Here is a 21,787-nt window from a genome sequence, read left to right on the forward strand (position 1 = left end):
CCATTACCAAATAAAGGGGTTGAAGCCAAGTGATTCAACAAGTAACTTGGAAGTTTAGGAACTCAAATAAGGCCAAACCTATGACCAAGGATCATAATAAAGGGTACAAAGGCAAAAGGGACCTTATCAAAAAAGGATGACTCAAAATGAATAGGTACTAACACAAATGATTTTTCACAAGGAAGAGTGAAAGGAAGGAGTATATTGTCATCCATAAGAAGATCATATATGGTCAATGTATTACAAATACTCCCTACACCCACATATAAAAGTGTGTAGTCATAAAGAGTGTAAAGTGAAAAACTATAGAGTACACCATACTTAATAGTGTCATCTTAGGAACAATGTAAGTAATAACTCCCTATCCATGCTTAAGTTCACCACCTGTATATTCAATTAAATGAAGTAATATGAAGCAAACCATTAAGTATACAAACCATAGTTGTTGTGACCACATATCCAATGAATAATCATAGCGCGTGATGAGAAGTATTATGAAATTATTGTCCAATGTCCTTTTGTAAGGTGTCTAATTCCTTCTCTAATTCACAATTTTGAATGTGAAAAGAAAAATAGACATAAAGTTGCATTAACAAAAGGTATGTACTTTTTATTAAAAAGTGATGAATATCTTTATCTAAATAATCATGTATTTCTTTCTTCATTAATGGAGGAAGAATATTAAAATGATAAATAATAGTTTCTTGGAGTTCATTACCACAATGTCTCTAATTAGAAGAAATGCTCATCTCATCTTACTTTAATAGTATATATTTAATTAATAAAAAAATATAATAAATAAGTTTTCATTTTATTCATTAGAATATTCTAAATATCTAATTTTCAAATTACTTATTTTTCATATAAAAATTTGAAATCTTTTTCAAATAATTTGATTCTCATCACATTTTTTTTAGTAATATCTCACTTAATTTTTATTAATATTCAAAAAAACAAAATTTAAAACTAATGTGCTTTGTCAACCAAAAATCAATATCCAAAAATAACAGTATATTATTTATGGTTAACTTTGTCAACCAAAAATCAATATCCAGAAATAACAGTTGCCCCAAGATACAAGCTAATAACAAGCCCATTAAATCGATCACGAACCAAACATACATACTACCGAACTAGAGAACAAACATAAAATAAAATAAAAAGTCAGAAAACATAATAGCCGAACAGAAAAATCATCCGTCAACACTATTATACATATCACTCGTTTTGTAAAATTCACCTTTAAAGGCTATAAACTTGAAAATCCAACAATATTATTCATACCTAAATTTCTTTTAAGCACTATAAACTAGAAAATATAATTTTATATTTTCATAGTGCAGTGGGGAGAATCTTATATTTTCATAGTGCAGTGGAAACAATCCTATCGCGTCTCATTTAAAGGAGACCACGTTTAATTTGTGAGCTTCAAATACACGTTTAATTTATGAGCTTCAATATTTTAATTTAGAAGACCACCGCTCTGTTAGTATTTCAATGTAATTGCTTCTCATTTATTTATTTTTATTTTAATTTCATAAATATAACACAACTAAGATACCTTTCATATTTAATAGTTTAGTGACCGCTTCATGTCGTCAAGTCTCCAGGCAAAACGATACGGCAGGACACCCTCCTGCAAAGCTGCCATCTCCTGCGCCACCCACTCCTCCTCCTCCTGGGGGTTGTAAGTGTCAGTTGGGATGAATAAACGCGTGGTATTCCCGAAATGTGGCACCTCCCCCATTTCTATATTACAACACCCTCGCAGGTCTACCTCCCAAGGATTTGCCAACGCACTAAGCCCTTCTACTTTTCCCAACGCACCGCAACCCCTCAAAATCAGAGTCCTTACTGTTGCTGGCAAGGAACCGACCTTTACCAAATCATTACAACACATGATGCTGAGGATTTCAAGGTTGATGCACACACCTTCAGGAAAGGATACCTCTCTTACTTCTGTGCAGTACAACTCTAAGAACTTGAGCCGAATCTCTTCGCTTGCTCTTCGCTTTCTCTTTCTCCTTGGGGCAGACTCCTCCTTAAATGGCAGTTCCCGCAGCGGACAATAGCGTACTCTTAACATCCAGAGATTGTTCATCTCCATGAGATCTGGTAACTCTTGTATTCCACATTTTGATATTTCCAAGTGAGTCAACTGAGTCAACAGTGCAAATGAATCGGGCAGGCGTTTCAATTCCTGGCATCCATGGAGCAGCAGTTCCTCCAAACTCAATAGGCATCCGAACGAAGGTGGCAGCTCTTTCAACAAAGGACTTCCTAAGAACAGATATTTCAAATTGCTTAGGCATGCAGTCTGCGCATTAATGGTCAACTCTTTTAAGTTTGTACCCACCAGATTCAACAATACCAAGGACTTCTGATGTTCCACTTGGGCGGGCAACACTTCCATTTGGATACAGCATGAAAAGTTTAATATTTGAAGCGTGGTGATGTTTTCAGGTAGTGCAAGCGAACACGTGCTACAATGACTCAAATCCAGATATCTCAGCTGCCATAGATTCCCCAACAAACTCGGAAGCTTCTTCAAACTTTTGCATCCAGACAGATCAATGCCTCGGAGATTTGTTAACTCCCCCAACGATTTCGGAAGCTTCTTCAAACTTTCGCAACCAGACAGACTTACTCCTTTGAGATTTGTTAAATTCCCAAATAAATTATTTGGAAGCATCTTCAAACTTCTACATGCTACCAGATCGATGGATACAAGATTTGTTAAATGCCGAAAGGAATCTGGAAGTACCTCCAAACTTTCGCACTTGTCCACTCTGATTTCTTGGAGATTTGTTAAATCCCCCAAGGAATTTGGAAGCTTTTTCAAACTCTTGCAATTGGATAGATTAATATGTTGGAGATTTGTTAAACACCCCAAGGATTTTGGAAGACGCTTCAATCTGTCGGAGTCAGACAGCTGGAGGTGTTGAAGATTTGCTAAACCTGTTAAGGAATCTGGAAGGTTCTTCAATCTTTTGCAGCCAGTGAGTTCAATGCGTGAAAGATTTGTCAAACACCCAAGAGATTCTGGAAGTACCTCCAAACCTTCGCAGTTGCTGAAGGCGATTCTCTGGAGATTTGTTAAATCCCCCAAAGAATTAGGAAGCCGCTTCAATCTGCCGCAGCTTGACAGGGTGATTTCTTGGAGATTTGTTAAACTCCCCAAGGATCTTGGAAGACGCTTCAATCTGTCGGAGCCGGAGAGCTTGAGGTGTTGAAGACTCCTTAAACCTGTGAAGGAATCTGGAAGCTTCTTCAATCTTTTGCAGCCAGTGAGTTCAATGCGTAAAAGATTTGTCAAACACCCAACAGATTCTGGAAGTACCTCCAAACCTTCGCAGTTGCTGAAGGCGATTCTCTGGAGATTTGTTAAATCCCCCAAGGAATTAGGAAGCCGCTTCAATCTGCCGCAGCTTGACAGGCTGATTTGTTGGAGATTTGTTAAACTCCCCAAGGATCTTGGAAGACGCTTCAATCTGTCGGAGCCGGACAGCTCGAGGTGTTGAAGACTCCTTAAACCTGTGAAGGAATCTGGAAGCTTCTTCAATCTTTTGCAGCCACTGAGTTCAATGCGTAAAAGATTTGTCAAACACCCAAAAGATTCTGGAAGTACCTCCAAACCTTCGCAGTTGCTGAAGGCGATTCTCTGGAGATTTGTTAAATCCCCCAAGGAATTAGGAAGCCCCTTCAATCTGCCGCAGCTTGACAGGCTGATTTGTTGGAGATTTGTTAAACTCCCCAAGGATCTTGGAAGACGCTTCAATCTGTCGGAGCCGGACAGCTCGAGGTGTTGAAGACTCCTTAAACCTGTGAAGGAATCTGGAAGCTTCTTCAATCTTTTGCAGCCAGTGAGTTCAATGCGTAAAAGATTTGTCAAACACCCAAAAGATTCTGGAAGTACCTCCAAACCTTCGCAGTTGCTGAAGGCGATTCTCTGGAGATTTGTTAAATCCCCCAAGGAATTAGGAAGCCCCTTCAATCTGCCGCAGCTTGACAGGCTGATTTCTTGGAGATTTGTTAAACTCCCCAAGGATCTTGGAAGACGCTTCAATCTGTCGGAGCCGGACAGCTTGAGGTGTTGAAGACTCCTTAAACCTGTGAAGGAATCTGGAAGGTTCTTCAATCTTTTGCAGCCAGTGAGTTCAATGCGTAAAAGATTTGTCAAACACCCAAGAGATTCTGGAAGTACCTCCAAACCTTCGCAGTTGCTGAAGGCGATTCTCTGGAGATTTGTTAAATCCCCCAAGGAATTAGGAAGCCGCTTCAATCTGCCGCAGCTTGACAGGCTGATTTCTTGGAGATTTGTTAAACTCCCCAAGGATCTTGGAAGACGCTTCAATCTGCCGCAGCTTGACAGCCTGATTTCTTGGAGATTTGTTAAATCGCCCATGGAATTTGGAAGACGCTTCAAACTGTCCAAGCCAGACAGGTTGAGCTTTTGAAGATTTGTTAAACCTGTGAAGGACTCTGGAAGCTTCGTCAATCTTTTGCAGCCAGTGAGTTCAATGCGTAAAAGATTTGTCAAACACCCAAAAGATTCTGGAAGTACCTCCAAACCTTCGCAGTTGTTGAGGGTGATTCCTTGGAGATTTGTTAAATCCCCCAAGGAGTTTGGAAGCCGCTTCAAACTGTTGCAGCCCGACAGATAGAGTTCTTGGAGATTTGCCAGATTCGCAAACGATTTTGGAAGAAGCTCCAAACTCCCGCACCCGTCGAGGGATATTCGTTGGAGATTTGTTAGATCTCCCAAGGATTTTGGAAGCCGCTTCAAACTGTTGCAGTCAGACAGCTGGAGGACTTGGAGATTTGTTAAATCTGTGAAGGAATCTGGAAGCTTCTCGATCCTTTGGCAGCCAGAGAGAACGATGCTTTGGAGATTTGTTAAATTTCCAAATTCCTTCGGAAGAATCTTGAAGCGTCCATGAAGCTCTAGATATTTCAAGGAGCGGAGATGAAAGAATTCTTCTGCTAACGTGAATAGATCTGCCGGCCCTTGACGAGCTAAATATGTATCCTTCTTGAGGACAATCTTTTCGAGGTGTGTCAGCTTCCCTATTGACTTTGGAAACTCTAGAAGTGGAGCATCATGAACATACAACTCCCGCAACTGTAGAGGTGCCTGCAATGTTGGACGTTTTAATCATAACATGAGAAAACAGAAGATACACAATTACTCTCATCTACTATTGCTGTATGTTCATCTACATTTACTCACCTGAGAATCACGACGCCATAATTTTTTCAGTTTCGTCCCACTCACTTCTAAAACTTTTAAGTGGTCCATTGGAATCCAGGTAGGCAGCGAAGAGCAGGGACAGTTATTCCAGCGGAGCCATACGAGATTTGGTGACCGCACCCTTCTTATTATGCCTTCCACAAATTCCCCTTCACTTTCAAGAAGTTGCAATGTTCTCATTTTGATCCCCGGCTCACTTGAAACTTTGTTCAGTGGTATCTCTGATTTTGTGCGTAATAATGCCTCCTCTTTTGTTATTCCTCCGAATCTAGGCATCCTAATTCCACGTACATCTGGTATTACCTGTTCGTTCGTTAAAAGACAGTATTAAGACATAGTACCTGGCCTAATTATTATTTATTTATTTGCATAAAAAGAACATGAAAATTGCGGACATGGGTATGAAGTCTTAGATGATTAATGACTTACAGATGATAATGACTGCTCCTCGAACAGATCATGGACCTCCTCAACCGAACGCCAAAGACGACGGGGCATTGATACTTCCTCAGCAATATTTCTTCCCATGTCGCGCACAGATCATGCATTCTCATCCTCTTCACTTTTACATCTACATACGATGACCTGATGTACTGAGTCTCCTCCTTTACCTCTACCTCTACAAGACATCTGTCTTCTAGAGTTTGAAGCCCCGCCAATCCGCCCCATATTGTTACCCACTTATCCCTCTCTTCTCCTATGCCAAAACAAGCAATATCTAAAAATATTTGCTGTTCCTTTTGATTCAATGAATTATAACTAATTTTGAGGCTTGCCAGGATCTTATCAGGCAATCTATGAAGTTCCTTCAATTTTTCTTCCCAATAAGGCTGATCTTGCCCACATAAAAGAGCACCAAAAACTTTTAGCGATAAAGGCAAACCGTCGCAGCTTTTTACAAACCTGTCGACAAGGTTTTCAAACCCTGGTCGTGGATGTGGCTGAAAGAAGGCATAGGAGCAAAAAAGCTCTTGGGAATGTGATCGATTGAGGCCCTTTAGGTGATAAATTGATGACTTTCCTATTCCTGCACTTCGAAGGACATGCTTGTCACGGGACGTGACCAAAATCAAGCTCTTGGAATGAAGGACGCCCTTAATTGGCAAAAATGCATCCAATTGATCGGCATCATCTACATCGTCTATTACTATGAGAGCCTGACAAGATGAGAGACATGTTTGAAGTATTCCTATACCTTCTTCCCAATTATCAATTTCCCTACTTATACCTTTCAAGTCTTTAATGAGCTGAGACTGCAGGGAAGGTAGCGACGCCCTAGACGCTTTTTCTCTGACATCAGCTAGAAAGGAGGAGCAGCCATAACCTGATCTCTTAGAGTTGAAGAATTCCTTGGCTAGCGTCGTTTTGCCAACTCCACCCACACCTGCAATCGCCACTACCTTACACTCCACCGGTTGCTGCTCCTGCTGGGATGATACAGTCTTTTCAAAATCTTCAATTTTTTCTCCCAAACCAGTTGCATATTTGGCCACGTGTAGCGCTGGTTTTGGAACCTTTGTCAATACCCTTTGCACGACCTTATCCAAGAGATCAGCCTCGTCCCTGAATATGGCATATTCAGAGGGTAAAATTACAAACAGTAACCTGCCTAATTTGTCATGTGGCTATCAATCCATGAAAGAAAAACAAAGACAGGAATTGCAAGAGTGTCGAAGATACTCACCCATTACACGCCTCCAACTCAAAGCCGCTGATATATGAAACCTGAGAAAGAGCCTCTCTCCAACCTTGAATTCTTCGGGGCTTGTATCGCCCCTTTTCTTCATGTTTGAGCAGGGCTTGAGCGTACGGTCCTTGTTGAGCTGCGTCCGCCCACCGGAGATCGGAAGGTTTAATATTGTAAAATACAGGTAGAATGGTAGCCCCGCGCTTCTCTGAGTCTACCATCAGCCGAAGCTCATCCAGACACCATTTCGAATTTGCATAGTTTTCTGACAGAGGCCACTTGGATAGCCTCCTCGATTTGAGAAATAATTCTTTTTCCACCCTCTAACTCTGGCCGGTCAAGAAACACTCGCAATCCATGGGAAGTAAGGCGCCGGTAGAGATGTGCGGCGAAGGTTTTCTTGACATCGCAGCCGCGGTGATTTATAAATATATGGAAGTAGCTGGGCGCGGATGAATTAGATGCAGAAGTAGAGGCGGTTGTGTTGTGTGCCATTGGAAGAAGAAGAAGAAGAATAGAGGTAAGTAGTGATAATAAGCAACCAGATGATGCGCGGGCAGGCAGATCGAAAGGAAGGAATAGTAACAATGAAGCAGATGATGCGCAGGCAGGCAAGCAGAGCGATGGGAAGTTTGAAGCACTAAACTCTTTCAGATGGTAGGTGTGGCTTTGGATCTTCTCGGACAAACCGTGACCTGGGAACCACAAGTCCTTAATTTGCGCGTTGAACAGTGTTATGATGTGTCGGGAGGGGCCCGCCAGTTTTGTGATGCCGCGTTGTTTAGGGGCCCGCCCGTTTTTGTGATGTGACGTTGCACAACACTTGCCAAATGCCACGCCTGTGGTCGAATACGAAGATTGTCTAAATTTTCCTTGGTTTTCTATACCCTCCAATACCGTGTGATGTACCTAGTGTCGTCTCATTTTTTCCTTGTCGACCCCAGCATCCCATACTTTCCGCGTCAGTACGGTGCCGAACGCCACGTGTCCCGTAGAGGAGGACGGAAGCAGAGGGGCATCCAAAAGAAAAGTGAAAAAAATTATCACTTTATTACCGTAGACCAGTTTAGAATTTTTTAAAACATTTAAGCTAATTGATTTAATAAAATATGATAATTAATAATATTTTTTTATTTTATTTTTAATATAAAATTAAATCATAATTTTAGATAATTTTAAATTAATTGAAATAAATAAAAAACAATCAATATTACATAGTGACTTCCTGTACATCTCTGAATCCAAAAATATATAGAGGTCGTTATATCTTTGCCCATGATTAATAGGTTAGTCTTATAAATTTAAGTATTTAAAATAAGCCATTATAAAAATGGATTTAGAAAAGAATAATAATGAATAAATAAAAATGTATACGAAAATAATAATTTGGAAAAATATAATATATATAAAAGTTTAAAATCAATATTTATTACAAATTTAAATTTAATTAATATTATGGTATTTAAAAAAAATGAGATTGGAAAGTTTTTATGAGTTTGAGATTAAATAAATTTTTATTTGGAAAAAGAATAAAAATAAATAAATAAATCATTTTTTGATATTTTCATTATTTTATATTGATGTAAAATTGAGACCATATTATCGATAAAGAGTTATGGAAAAAGATAAAACAAATCTAAAAAAAATTATAACTTATACTCCCAAAATTAAAAGGAATATACTTCATCCTTGTAATATCTCAAAAACCAAACTAAACATAACATGAAGGAAATATTAATGATTAATATAAAGACATGTTCTAAAATGGTTCATGCCCAAGAATTAGTTGTAGGTTTTGGAACATTTTTGCAACCACTGGATCCATCACCAAAAAATGCATTAATATCACAAAATACAAGAGGGGGCCAACAATTTGTTACAAGGAGAGGATAAATAACATATACTTTTACCAAAGTCTTGAGAATGGGCTTTGCAGGTATTTACAGGGCTAGAATTCAATGCAAACATCAATAAATAGTCTTCGTTCTACGAAATCCTAGATGATCCCTTCATTCGTGAAACTCTTAATTTTTGGCAAATGTTAACGGCACAAAAATTGGGAGAATAATTCTACGGAATTCTTCAGCAATTGGTCTCAAAAACTAAGGGAGATTTTTGCAAAGCCTAAGAATGCACATGCAATTACAGTAGGGGTCAAAGCATGGAGTTGGGTTACCGTTTTTGGTGAAATGAGGGTGCATTTTGCTAAAAAATGGATGCTCGATTGAGTAATTTTAAGCGCTTGATCGAGCAATTTTTATGTGCTCGATCGAATTGTTGAGGCGCTTAAAAATAGTTTGATTGAGCGTTTAAACAAACTCTCGATCGAGCCATTTTTGAACTCGAGTTAATGGCTTGATCGAGCCCCTAAGTCATTTGGTTTACCATTAATACCATTAATAAAAGTTGGTAAGGGCATTGGTGGGTTAGAATTTTTAATAGCTCAATCGAGCCGCTGGTTAATCACTATGTTGCTCAATTGAGGGTTACTTTAATGCTTGATTAAGCAATTTGAGTTTTGAATGGTCAAGTGTTTAAAGCACTTGATCGAGCTCTTGAAGTCCTAAAAATTACAGTGTCAACCTCTTTTATCCAGATTTCTTTGCAACCCCATTTCATACCCTATTGGATTTAGGGTCGAATTTGTCCTTAAGTGGAGGAGTTGATCATGTTGGATTCGTGAAAGAATCCCCTATCCAATATCATATGAATTTGACACTTTGGAATTCATATGATATTTTGCATCTAATTTCTTTTAAACATAACACTTGAATTTGTTTTTGGACACTTTAGGGCTAAATAAAAAATCAATAACATAAAATATACGAAACAAAAAAAAATTCAAAAAATACTACTATCTTCATTTACGAGTCCTCTTCAAAAGGGTACTCTTGGTTTTTCAATTTATTTAAAGAGTTGAAAAAAATCTTATGTGAACACATGTGTCTCCAAAATGCAATTGAGATATTACTTCGCCAACTTCAAAAAATAGTTAAAAATATAATTTTGCATAAAAAAAGAAATTAATACGAAAAACTTAGTTGTCTCTGTGTACATCATGCTCATATATATATATATATATATATATATTACACATTTTAGACTAAGTTATGCTACATGAATACACACATACCTCTTAAGTTTTCCTAAAATTTGCAAGGGCATATATTGCATTTAATGGAAAATTGAGAAGTTATACGACACTAATTTTTTTTGCAAAAAATATCATTAGGACAACAACATAATTCTCCACATATTGTATTTTTATTCTGAATCAAAATTCACAATGCTTATATGAATTTTGACAGGAGAAATTCGATAAAAGAGGAAAAACTTGAAATTTCATCTCCACATTTGGCCCAAAAGTGTAACCCATCTTCATGCTTTCACCCGTAGATAAGAAGACAAGTATGAGTGATTTCAGGATGGTCCAAGATGTCATCGATGCAGTTCCAACAAATAACAAGAATTGTGTCACCATTAACATGAAAGTAGGCGCCTATAAGCCCGAGCAAAGATTACGTTCCATTACCAACTCACTCTATCATGGATTTTATGTTAGCAAATTCATCAGGAGATTGATGTTTTTGGTTCCAAATCTACCATTATCAAGTGCAAATCCCCTCTGAATCAACCTTGTTCGTTTTTACAAATTGTACTTGACTGTATATTATTCTATATGGCCAATTTATTCTAGGTGATCTATATGCAAAATGCATGGAAATAGAGTAAATTAACTGTATATTATTCTATATGGCCAATTTATTCTAGGTGATCTCTATGCAAAATGCATGGAAATAGAGTAAATTGATTATGTTTGTTTGTTTTCAATGAATAAGGAAATATGTAAATTGGGTGGTGACTTATATGAAATTGAAGTTAATTAAAATAAAACAAATAAGAGAAAACAACAATTACTTGATTCCTATTATTAAACTATACATGCAATTAGAACAACTAAGAGTCTACAAAATATAGAATTCCTTACACAATTCAACAAAAGAAATGGTCGCCAAAAGAGTACTTTATAAATCTATAAATATGAAAGTGTGGTTTCACAATGGTAAATACATTTCCAATAAGTTAATGTAACAATAATTTGAATAATCATTAACCTCTAGCAATGGCCAATGCATTTGTGATATTAAAATAGTCATGACTTGCAATGGTTAATGCATCTAATTTTGTATTCATAGAAATAATATAAATATGGTCTTATTAATGCATGGGACTTTGCATTTTCAACCATAAATAATCAGGCTTTCATAATTGTATGTATGCATGTTAACTATGAATGAAAAGACATGCTTTTATAATTTTTAAGGATTTATTTAATGCATGTGAAATAGAGGATGAATAAGCATGTTTTTATAATTTATACACACGTGAAATATGGGAAAAATAGAAACACACTTATAAATGTTTGCACTTGTATTATATTTTGGGAATAAAGATAAAAGTATTACTTGTATTTTATTGCAATGGTAATAATAAGATTGGTTTTGTAGTAGAAGAAAAAAGTAGAATATTACACATGGTTTTGCAACAAGAAGAATGACCAGAAAACAATGCCATGGTTTAGCAAATATATTTCCATATCTTTTCATTTGGATTAAATGCATTAAAAATATAGTTTTGCATATAATATTTAAGGTATTGTATGTATTAAATAGTTATGGTTATGCACGTAAAAGTAAGAGATTAGTTATGGAAATGACTTTTACTTTTACATGTGCAAGAAAGTGTTTTTTTGAAAAGAGGTATACTACATAGAAGATTATTAATGATTCTGACATAGAAATGTGAACCAGTAAAGATTGAATATGTGATCAAAAAGGTCATAATTTTTTGGGTTTTGATATTCATGATGTTAGGGTTTATTGATGATAGTGTTGTAGAAAAGAATCATGACCTTCACAAAAAAATGTTTCCAACAATCGAAAGATAGATTTTAACTAATACTATGGAAAATAATGAGGCCATTATACATAACTAATGCTACATGTAGAGTGAAAGATCATCAATGTAGTTTATAAGAGGTAACTTACAGCATGAAACAACCATGCCATGAAGACATTGTACACGAAGAACTGTTAAGTAATGTGGTTGAGAAACATGACATCTTGTTTAATGTAATTGCTTCTAGTTAATAATGCTTGAATTAAATATTATGCTCCTTTTATAAAAAATCAACAATGGACAAGGGATAGAATCCCTTGTTGAAGCCCTAAGAGATAGCTCAATTGGTCGAGTTCACGTTGCTAAGTACCTTGCCAATTGGGAGGTCACAGGGTCAAATCTCCTTGCCCCCCTTGGGGTTAGGCCCGACTAGATAAGCCGGTGGGTATATCCCTTCGAGTGGATGTAGCGGCCACTCAGTGACGTGAAAAATAGTTGAAAAAAGAATCCATTGTTGCCATCGAGTGAGGGGTGAACTCCCTCATGAAATGTTTAATAAAATAAATGTTTGTTGGTTTTTCCCTTCGGGGTTTTGAGGGTATATCGGTGTCCATTTATGTGTTTGTTTAACTTGATGATATTGCTACCTTGCATGATGTTGAAACTTATATCATTCAATGTGTTATTAACAAGCCTAATTAAATGAACAATGTCAATGATGCAAAGTTGCAGTAGAAAGCATTATGTTAACAAGTTGTATTAATGGTTATTAATTTATGTGATTTACTATTCCTTTTCTAAGGTTAATTTCCTTAAGGATCATGACTATATCATTTGATTATTAGTTAAGTATTATGGGATAAGTCATTGGGAAAATTACATGCTAGTAAAACTGGTAAAATTTTCTAACTCTATGTATTTTGTACGAAGTATATTGAGGGATGTTACAATCCTATCCTCCACATATAAGCAATCATTTCCCAAATTGAGAGCACAACTATGACAAGTACACAATGTAAAAGAACAAGTTAAATAACATGGAAGGCAAGAGACTTCTTAAACATGCTTTAAAGTCTGGCTAATACCATCCTTTGAATCAAGAGGGGGTGGTGTGACGGTTTGAGTCTTGGCTCAACCCTTAGATAATAAAGGAAGGGATCATTTTGCAAAGTAAGGATAGAATTAAAAATAGTATCACATCAAACTTTAAGTAGAAAATGGTGCAATAAAAAATTGGAGGGAGAAAGAAAATTACGATATTATAAGGAGGTTATCAGCCTGACTTTAGAGAATCAAAAGTATATCTTTGTTCTAAAGAGTGTAAAAAATAAAATTAATCTTGTTAAAATAAGAACTTATTCTAATGAACTCCATAATAAAACTAGGCATTGGTCAATTCTTGGAAATCATTCGGATGAAAGGGTTTGTTACCTTTATGACACTGGCAGGGCGGAAGATAAAAAACACTTTCTCCTAGAATGTCTTTCATATATTAAGATTAGATTCCAATTTCAAAATATGTGTCACATGGTCCGTCTAGGGTAGCTCAGGTGGTAGTGGTTGTGGAAATGAAGTCTCACTGAACCAGAAGTCTTGGGTTCAAATATTGTGCTACCCTCCCCCTGTAGAGAGGTGAATAATGGACATGTAAACATGAAAATCGGAGAGTCCTACCAAGCTTACCAAAAAAAATATGTGTCACGTGACCAACCTTCCTAACCGTTTAACTCAATGAAACTATGGTGATATTGGAACACTTCTCTTAATTTTTTCAAGAACATAAATAAAATTCTAAAAAGTTTCAAGTAATCCCTTACTTTCTTAAGGTCTAATAGACCAATTTGGTCTCAGTGGACAATAATCATCATCATCGTCATAATTATTAATTTTAAGTTAAATTTTATTAATAAAAAAATATTTTACAAAAGATAATTTTAATCATGATGATTTATGTCCATTCAAATCATAATTGATTTATCATACCTTAAAAAAGCTAAATATTACTTACTCCTTTAGAGTATTTATTTCCATGCTCAAAAAGTAGTAAGACAAGTGTTCTAAGATTATCATAGTTTTGATGAATTAGGAGGCTAAGATGTTCAGTATTGTAACAAATATTTCAAAATTGAGTTCTAGTTTGGGTGTATGTAGGGCACTGTAGTAGAATGTGGCTTTCTTATTCAACCCTCTTAGTGTCACAAAGATTATAAATTATTGCATTCCATAATGTTTTGGTAATGTCCAATGCCTAGTTTCACTATGTAGCTCATGGGAGTTGGTTTGTATTTTAATAATGTTGATTTTCTCCATTGTGCTAGTTAGAACTCAAAGATACTTTTGATCTTCTACATTAGGGTTGACGCCTTCTTGTAGTATTTTCACTTCCTTTTATTTTCTAAATCTTTATTGCACTACAAATTGTCTTTATCTTTAAATGTAATAATATTTTTTAGATGGTTAGTATCTGTTGGGATGATGCATTTCTATATTCCCCAATGATTTAACCAAGAATTGGTGTCTTGATGCCATCCTCACTTAAGATCTTAGTGGTTATGGTTGGAGATGGACACAATTTTGGGGAGCCTCTTGTCATCCATGTTGTTTATCTTGTTCTTGTAGATTAAATACCTAACCATGACCATGCACTCACTGGGGGAGGGTCTCACTTTTATGAGGAGAATAGGATAGGGTTTATTGCTTTTAATATTAAGATTATAAGCTATAAAATTCTTTGGATTTTCTCTTTCCTTCTCCAAGATTCACTATAAATACCGCATCCCTAGAATTCACATCTGTATAAGATAATAGGAGTGACAAAAGTATCAAATAGGAGTTTTTCTTAGCACACAATAGAAGGTTTGCTAAATTACACTTGTTTTCATGCCCATAATGAGCTTTCCACCCTCTATTATCCCTTTTTCCACATTATATTCTAATTGAACTTATAATGAGTATCAAATCCAAGATATTTGTATGAAGGAAATTTTGTTGGCATTGTATTGTCGGCATTGATGTCAATAGGTTGGAGATAATACTGGTCATATACATGTGTGATGTGTGATGAGTGCTTGGTGATGGATGTTTGGCTTGATGGTCTTGTTAGTTTGCATTGATGTCAACATACCTATGACTAGACCTAGTGGAGTTGATTTGGAGATGGATTCCACATGTGATGTTGGTTTGAGGATGATATGTTGTGTTGGTTGGAGATGTTGCTGCTGCAAGAGGTTGGAGTGCTACTCTAGATGTTTCATATGTTTATACATGTCTTGGAGACTTTAGATTGTTGCTACATCTGATAAGATGAGGTTGTTTGTATTGGAGGTGCCTCTATCAGTGTTGGAGGCAATTGTATGACATGATGTTGCTACTACATGAGTTGGATATGCTGCTATAGGAGTCAGAGATGTTGATACAGGTCCTGGAGGTGTTGATACAGTGACTTGGTGGATTCAGTAGAGGGAAGAGGTGTATCCATCCAACATGATTTGGATAGTCCAATGGAAGTTGGGCGAGGATCATTGATTGGGGTGGCCTTCAGCGGATGGTAGTCCATAGATCTGAGAGAGAAACAAGTTCATGTTTAAAAGGACCAACATATTGTGAAATAAGTCAAGTCTTCCAAACAACATACTGTGAAATAAGTCAAGTATTCCATCTATGGGTGTGGCTAATCCATGTAAAATTTGTTTAGCTATTTTAATAAAAAAATTGAGCAGCGTAGCAACAAGAGACTGATTTTTTTCCTAGTGAAGGGTTTTCCACCAAAAGCACTTGTGTCCTTGTGTGATTTCTTTTTATGGTTTCATGTTTTTTTTTGTTTCTCTGATCTATGTTTATGTGTTTCAGTTCATTCATGGTTATAATATTAATATATTGGAGAAAAATTTTATGTGTTCTCTCGCCACTGATTCACCAACCCCGCCCCCCCTCGCCCCACCACCCAGTAGTGATCTAGTTTCCAACAATTGGTATCAAAGCAGGGCTCTCAGGTGCAGCTTGATCACTGATGAGTGGATCTTGGAGATTTTGATAGAAATTTACATATTTTTTTCAAAATGATTTCTCCAAAGAATTTGGTTCTTATTGCTGCAAATTTCAAAGTATGGAAAGAAAATGTGAAAAATAAATTATTGATTTGTGGCTATAACATTTGGAGATTGGTTTGTGAAGGAAATGATGAAGATTTTCCTGCATCTAAATTATGGAAGCAAAATGCTCAAGCAAGGCAAATTATTTTTGAAAATATCCATAATGAAGATTTAGAGAAAATTGGAGTTTTAAAATATGTAAAGGAAATTTGGGATAGATTGCATATCTTATATGGATCCAGTAGCAACAACAATGATGGAGAGATTAAGAAAAGAAGAAAAAAGAAGAAAGAAGATCCTCTTGAACCAGTTTTGAAAAATGGCAACAAATCTGAAGGTATAAGCCATAATGATATACTTTTGAGTTATATTTCAGATAGCAGTAATGACAATGATTCAGATTTGTTTAGTGATAGAGATTATGATCACAATTGTATGCTTCTTAACACTCAATATGAATCTTCCATGGTTGTTATTGAAGAATTTTCTAGTGAAATTGGTAGGATAACAAATGTATGCAAGGATCATAAGAAGAAATTGCAGGGTTGTGATCAAAAGGAAGAAAATCTCAAGGAAGAAATTACAAGCTTAAGAGAATAGTTGGAAGAATAAAATACATTAGAAGAAGTCAATTACAGCAAGAAAAAAGATAGAAAGGATTATGTTGAAGCGCTTGAAGGTGTGATTGAAAAATTGAGAAAGGAGCTTGAAGAAAATAACCAACAATTGGAGAAAGGGAAGAGAACTATACCAATGGGAAAAATAGGCAACAACTTTCACAAGGGTGAGACAAGTTTGCATGCAGGAAATAATGTCAAAGTAGAATCAGAGAAGCCTACAAAAAATCATGAGATCCATGAGCCATGCAAGCAACAACAATATAGAAAACCAAAAGGAGCTTTAACATATATAAGACCATTTGCTCCTAAGGTTGGAGGTAGCAGTTTTCAAAGGAGAAGTCAAAACTCATTTTCCCCCTTGATGTACGAGATTGAGTGCTTCAACTGTCACAATTTTTGTCATGTGGCGGTTGATTGTAGGAGGAGAATGCACTCATCCATGCAGTAGTATAATCATCCAAAAGGAGGACCTACATTCAGGTATAAAAATTATTTCAATGGTCATTTTTTTTCTTGTAACATGTTTGGGCATAAAGCCATTGATTGCAGATCTAACGTAAAAAGATGAAGGTCTAGTATGAGCAACAAAAGACTAGATCCTTTGGCTACATATATTGGTCACATAGAGTGTTATGTGTGCCATAATTTTGGGCACATGGCCAAGGATTGTAAGATGTCTAGATATTTGAGGCCATTTGTTCAAAAGTAGCAGTTAAGGGAAAATGTGCAACCAAGGAACACATGGAGGAATGAGAAGCAACTAGGAAGATGTGGAATTGCACTTTCTTTTCATGATGTTGATGAAATGTGGTATATAGATAGCAGATGCTCACACCATATGTCAAGAGATAGGAGAAAACTTTGTTTTCTCAATAAAACCAATGATTCTTGTGTGGTTTTTGAAGATAGTGAAACCGCTAGAGTGTTGGGAAGCTGTAAATCCAATCTTGGTGAGAAGAGGACAAATGTAGAAGATGTTTGGCTCATTGAAGGTCTAAATCATAATATCTTGAGTGTGATCCAAATGGTTGATGGAGGAAAAGAAGTGATCTTCAATTACAAAGGTTGCATCATCTAGAAGGAAGGATCAAAGAGAGTGATTGCTAGAGGATTCAAGACACCAGATAATGTATATGTGTTGAAGGGAAGAGTGAAAAGTAAGAAGAGACCAAGAGAGTACTCTTCCTCATCAAATTCAGAATAGATGAGATCATTCCTTACTACAGTCCACTCTTGCATGTTAGATTTACTTGACTGCAGTACTATGCATGAGACTTGCATGGTCTCAGGGGGAGTGTTGGCAGCATGATTTAGTTCCTTCATGCACTTTCAACTCAGGCAGATACTTCATATGAGGTACATCATGTTCAAGGGGAGCTAGTTTCTCAAGGCTTCATTCCTTATGCTTATTTATTTTTCACTCGTTATTTTCGTAGCTAATGTATTTATTGTATATGAGTGGAAAATATATGTATATTAGCCTTGTTGCAACATTCATTGATTATTTTTTCAGTTATATTGTTACTGATGGTTTTTGGAGAAGTTTCATGATGGTTACTGGAGATTTGATAGCCACATGGTTGTATTATGCATATGGTCAAGGTGTGATGGAGGATCACACATTTAGGGGGAGCATATGTGCTTCCTAGTGGATTTGCAAAATGTTGACATTGTTTTATGCAAGATGATTTTTATTACTGTTGTCACATTTTTCTAGTTGGATCATCTAGAGTTTATGTACTTCATTGCTTTTGTTTTCACTTCTAGATGAATCATGCATGCTATTGATATATTTTAGATGGTTGAATATGATATTGATTATCATGTGTTGGACATTAATTTGGTTGAGTGATGTTGATTCATATGGTTGTTTATGTATGAAGAGATTATTGTTGCTCATGATGAGGATATGTACTTGTTGTTGCTACTATTGTTATATTGATGCTATCGGTTGATATTGTTTGTTGATGCACATTTGGACCATGGTGATTGCTAGTGGTTATCATGATTATGCTGCAGGATATTCATTGATGGGATGGTGGTGTCCAAGGTGTTGAGTGGTCATGTACTAGTATCTGATGTTGTTAGTACTTCTTATTTTTGCTGCTACATTTGGAGAGCTCATGTCATAGCTCGTGGATGCCATGTATTGTAGTTCATTGTTGCTTCCATATGGAGTATATGTTGATACTCATCGATGCCATGTGCTCATGTTATTTTATGTTTTGGGCATGTATTAATGAGAGCGCCATTGTGTGCAGATGTAAAAGCCATGTACTATCCTTATGTCATGTTTCGAGTGTATTTTTCATGGAGAGACCCATGGTGTTTAGCATATTTTGTCATTAGCCATGTATGGGCCAATGGGAGTCCAATTCATGTATTAATTTGCATATCTTTGATGTAGCCTCATTACATTGAGAGAATGATGTAAACTTGGGTCCATAAAAGTCTTGATTGGTGATAAAAGAGTTTATAGAGGACTCATATGTCAGTCATATGTACTTGTCACAACTATTTATTTTATCCATGAAACATTGCATGTGTTGTACGTCATTGCATATCATTGCTCAAAGTTAGTTGGAGTCATGGCCATGAGGAGTAGTATCTTGCACTTAGAAAGGAAATGTATTGTAGTAGTCAGAGTGTATGATTGTAGCTACATTACATGCTTAGGGGGAGCATGTTTAGTTTTAGAGATGGCATGGCATTGGCAGAGACATGATTTCCAGCTGAGCTTCTTGGTCTACATTAGCCTTGCATCAACATGATATTGTGTTTGACAGTGGGAGTCCTTCTCTAATATGGCACATTATTGACATTATCTTCAGTGTTTGTATAGCCCTTTTCCATTGATGTCAAAGTGGGAGATATTTTGGATTGTAGAGGTCAGCCCCTTACTTAGTGGATGGAGGTTGACATCAATGTCAAAGGGGGAGTTTGTAGGCATTCTGGCATTGGCATTGATGTCAACAAGTTGGAGATGTCGTTGATCATATGCATGTGTGATGTGTGATGAGTGCTTGGTGATGGATGTTTGGCTCGATAGTCTTATTATTTGGAATTGATGTCAACATACCTATGAATAGACCTAGTAGAGGTGATATGGAGATGGATTCCACATGTGATGTTGGTTTGAGGATGATATATTGTATTGGTTAGAGATGCTACTATTGTAGGAGCTTGGAGTGTTGCTCTAGATTCTGCATATGTCTCTACATGTCTTAGAGACAAAAGGGGACTCCAACTCCCACTTACACTCTTAATAAGAGTGTTGGAGTAGGGCTCCCTATCTCCTCCTAAGATTCAGAAAGTGTGGTTCTAGGGTGTGCACCAACCCTCCTCCGAGATACCCCATAAAATCAAACCCGAAATTTGCATTTGAAATCCATTTACTGTTTCCCAACTATTTGATACTTTCCCTACCTTTGAGATTCCTGGATGCTTATTTTCCACCAAAACAAGTGCTTTTTTGCACTGGACCTCCCAGTCTCCATATTAAATACTTTTGACTTTAAAATTTTCTTGCTAACAAAGGTTTAATAGGTCCAATTTTAGAGAGCTATAGTTTGATGCTTTGAAATGAAGACCAAAAAACACAGAAAATAATATGAAAATGAGGGAAATGTGGGTTTGACCTGTTCCTTCAGTTGGAAACGAAACTTCTAACTGCTTTGTGACTAAGCTTGGTTGGGCCCCAAGAACGCTACTTTGGATGGGCTTGGGAACGTTGCCCCTGTAACACCCGCACCTTTAAAAGGCCCTAAAATATCCATGCATGTATACAAAGCCAAAGATTGGGAAGGGAAAACATATATCCTTTTAAATTTGTACCATGCCAAGTATATTAGGAACTTTATCCACTATGGTTGTGTGGTTTCCAACTCCATACGAGAAACAAGAGGTAAGCGACATATGGTCTCGAGCCCACAACCGACAATAATAACCATGTTTTCTTAAAGGTGTCATGTGGTTCCTTTTGATGATTCCCTCTCAATTAGTAGATCGAATAATGTAGTCTATTTTCGATTGAAGTTTCAAACAAAACAAAGAAGAAAATTTGACTTTTGGTGTACTAGCTAAATACTTGGCTTTGGTGTGTTGGCCAAAAAGACATTTGCACTTTTATTGTACTCACTAAATACTTGTGTTTAGTGTGTTAGTTAACCTTTTATTATTCTTATGCATAAAGGTTTAGTGCCTGGTTTACTATTGATGGTCTTATTATTCCTACTTGTAGGCAAATATTATGCATTAGGTATTTGTTGAATATTTATTAATTCAACCAATGGAAATATTTTTCCATTTAACAAAGTATAACTTAAAAAAAAAAAAAAAAAAAAACATATTTTGTAATATATTTTATTGACATTTAAAATTTATTCTATTGGCATTTAAAATGTATTCTATTGACATTTAAAATTTATTTTATAACAATAAAATATATACACCTTTATCATTTTTATTAGTCAAATTCTGAATTGGTATGGAAACATATATTTACTGTACGAAATGAATGATTCTCACAATTTTTATAATTTGTTTTCAATAATATTTAAAATTAATTAAATTATAATAAACTTATCAAAATTAGTTTTACACTGCAATGAATTTATTATAAATTTTTAATTGCGTTTTACTTCTAGCTTTATTATACCAACTACCAGAGGCAAGATATGTTGCATTGAGTTTTGAATTGACCACGTATTTACATTGCATGAACCAATAACTTATTATCATGTAACTTGAACAACTATGAATATTATTCACGATTACAATTGAACATAAAAAGTGTACTATTATATATATTTCATTTACATGTATTATAATTAATATGAAAAATGTCTAATAATTTCGTAAGCTAATTTTGCATTCTCCATAATAGATGAAAATTTTAAAATTAACTTCTTTATATTTTCAAATTTATATGTTTATCATCACTAAATATGTTTATCATTTTATATTTACTTAATATAGTTATAACATTTAATATTTCAAATATCATTTAATATTTTTTCCACATCCAAAACAAACTATATACTACAAGTAATTATTTATAAATAGTACATTGTACTATTTCTTAATTTTTTAAGTTAAGATATATATTAAATGATAATTTTCAAGATTTTGAACTAGATTGAAACCAATCTTGTCCTAAAGATACATTTTATAACTACATTTACAAATCATAGTTGTTAATTCTTTTAATATATGGCAATAATGATTAGATAGTTTCACT

General features: G+C 35.7%; 1 protein-coding gene across 1 annotated transcript in view; it reads right to left on the bottom strand.

The window, feature by feature from the left end:
* Positions 1-1,341: 1,341 nt before the first annotated feature.
* Positions 1,342-21,787, bottom strand: part of LOC149216290 (uncharacterized) — a 270,524-nt gene continuing 250,078 nt past the window's right edge. The window contains exons 3-5 of the mRNA XM_089392766.1: positions 5,681-5,758; positions 5,231-5,554; positions 1,342-5,134 (exon numbers count right to left, since the gene is read on the bottom strand). Of these exons, the coding sequence (XP_089248892.1) occupies positions 1,571-5,134; positions 5,231-5,554; positions 5,681-5,758 (3,966 nt within the window). The 3' untranslated portion in view covers positions 1,342-1,570. The remainder of the gene's footprint in view (positions 5,135-5,230; positions 5,555-5,680; positions 5,759-21,787) is intronic.

The sequence above is a fragment of the Pinus tabuliformis genome, chromosome 1_1, assembly GCF_031772625.1.
Source record: "Pinus tabuliformis cultivar Carrire ecotype Pingquan chromosome 1_1, CPIR1, whole genome shotgun sequence".
In the NCBI taxonomy this organism is placed as follows: domain Eukaryota; kingdom Viridiplantae; phylum Streptophyta; class Pinopsida; order Pinales; family Pinaceae; genus Pinus; species Pinus tabuliformis.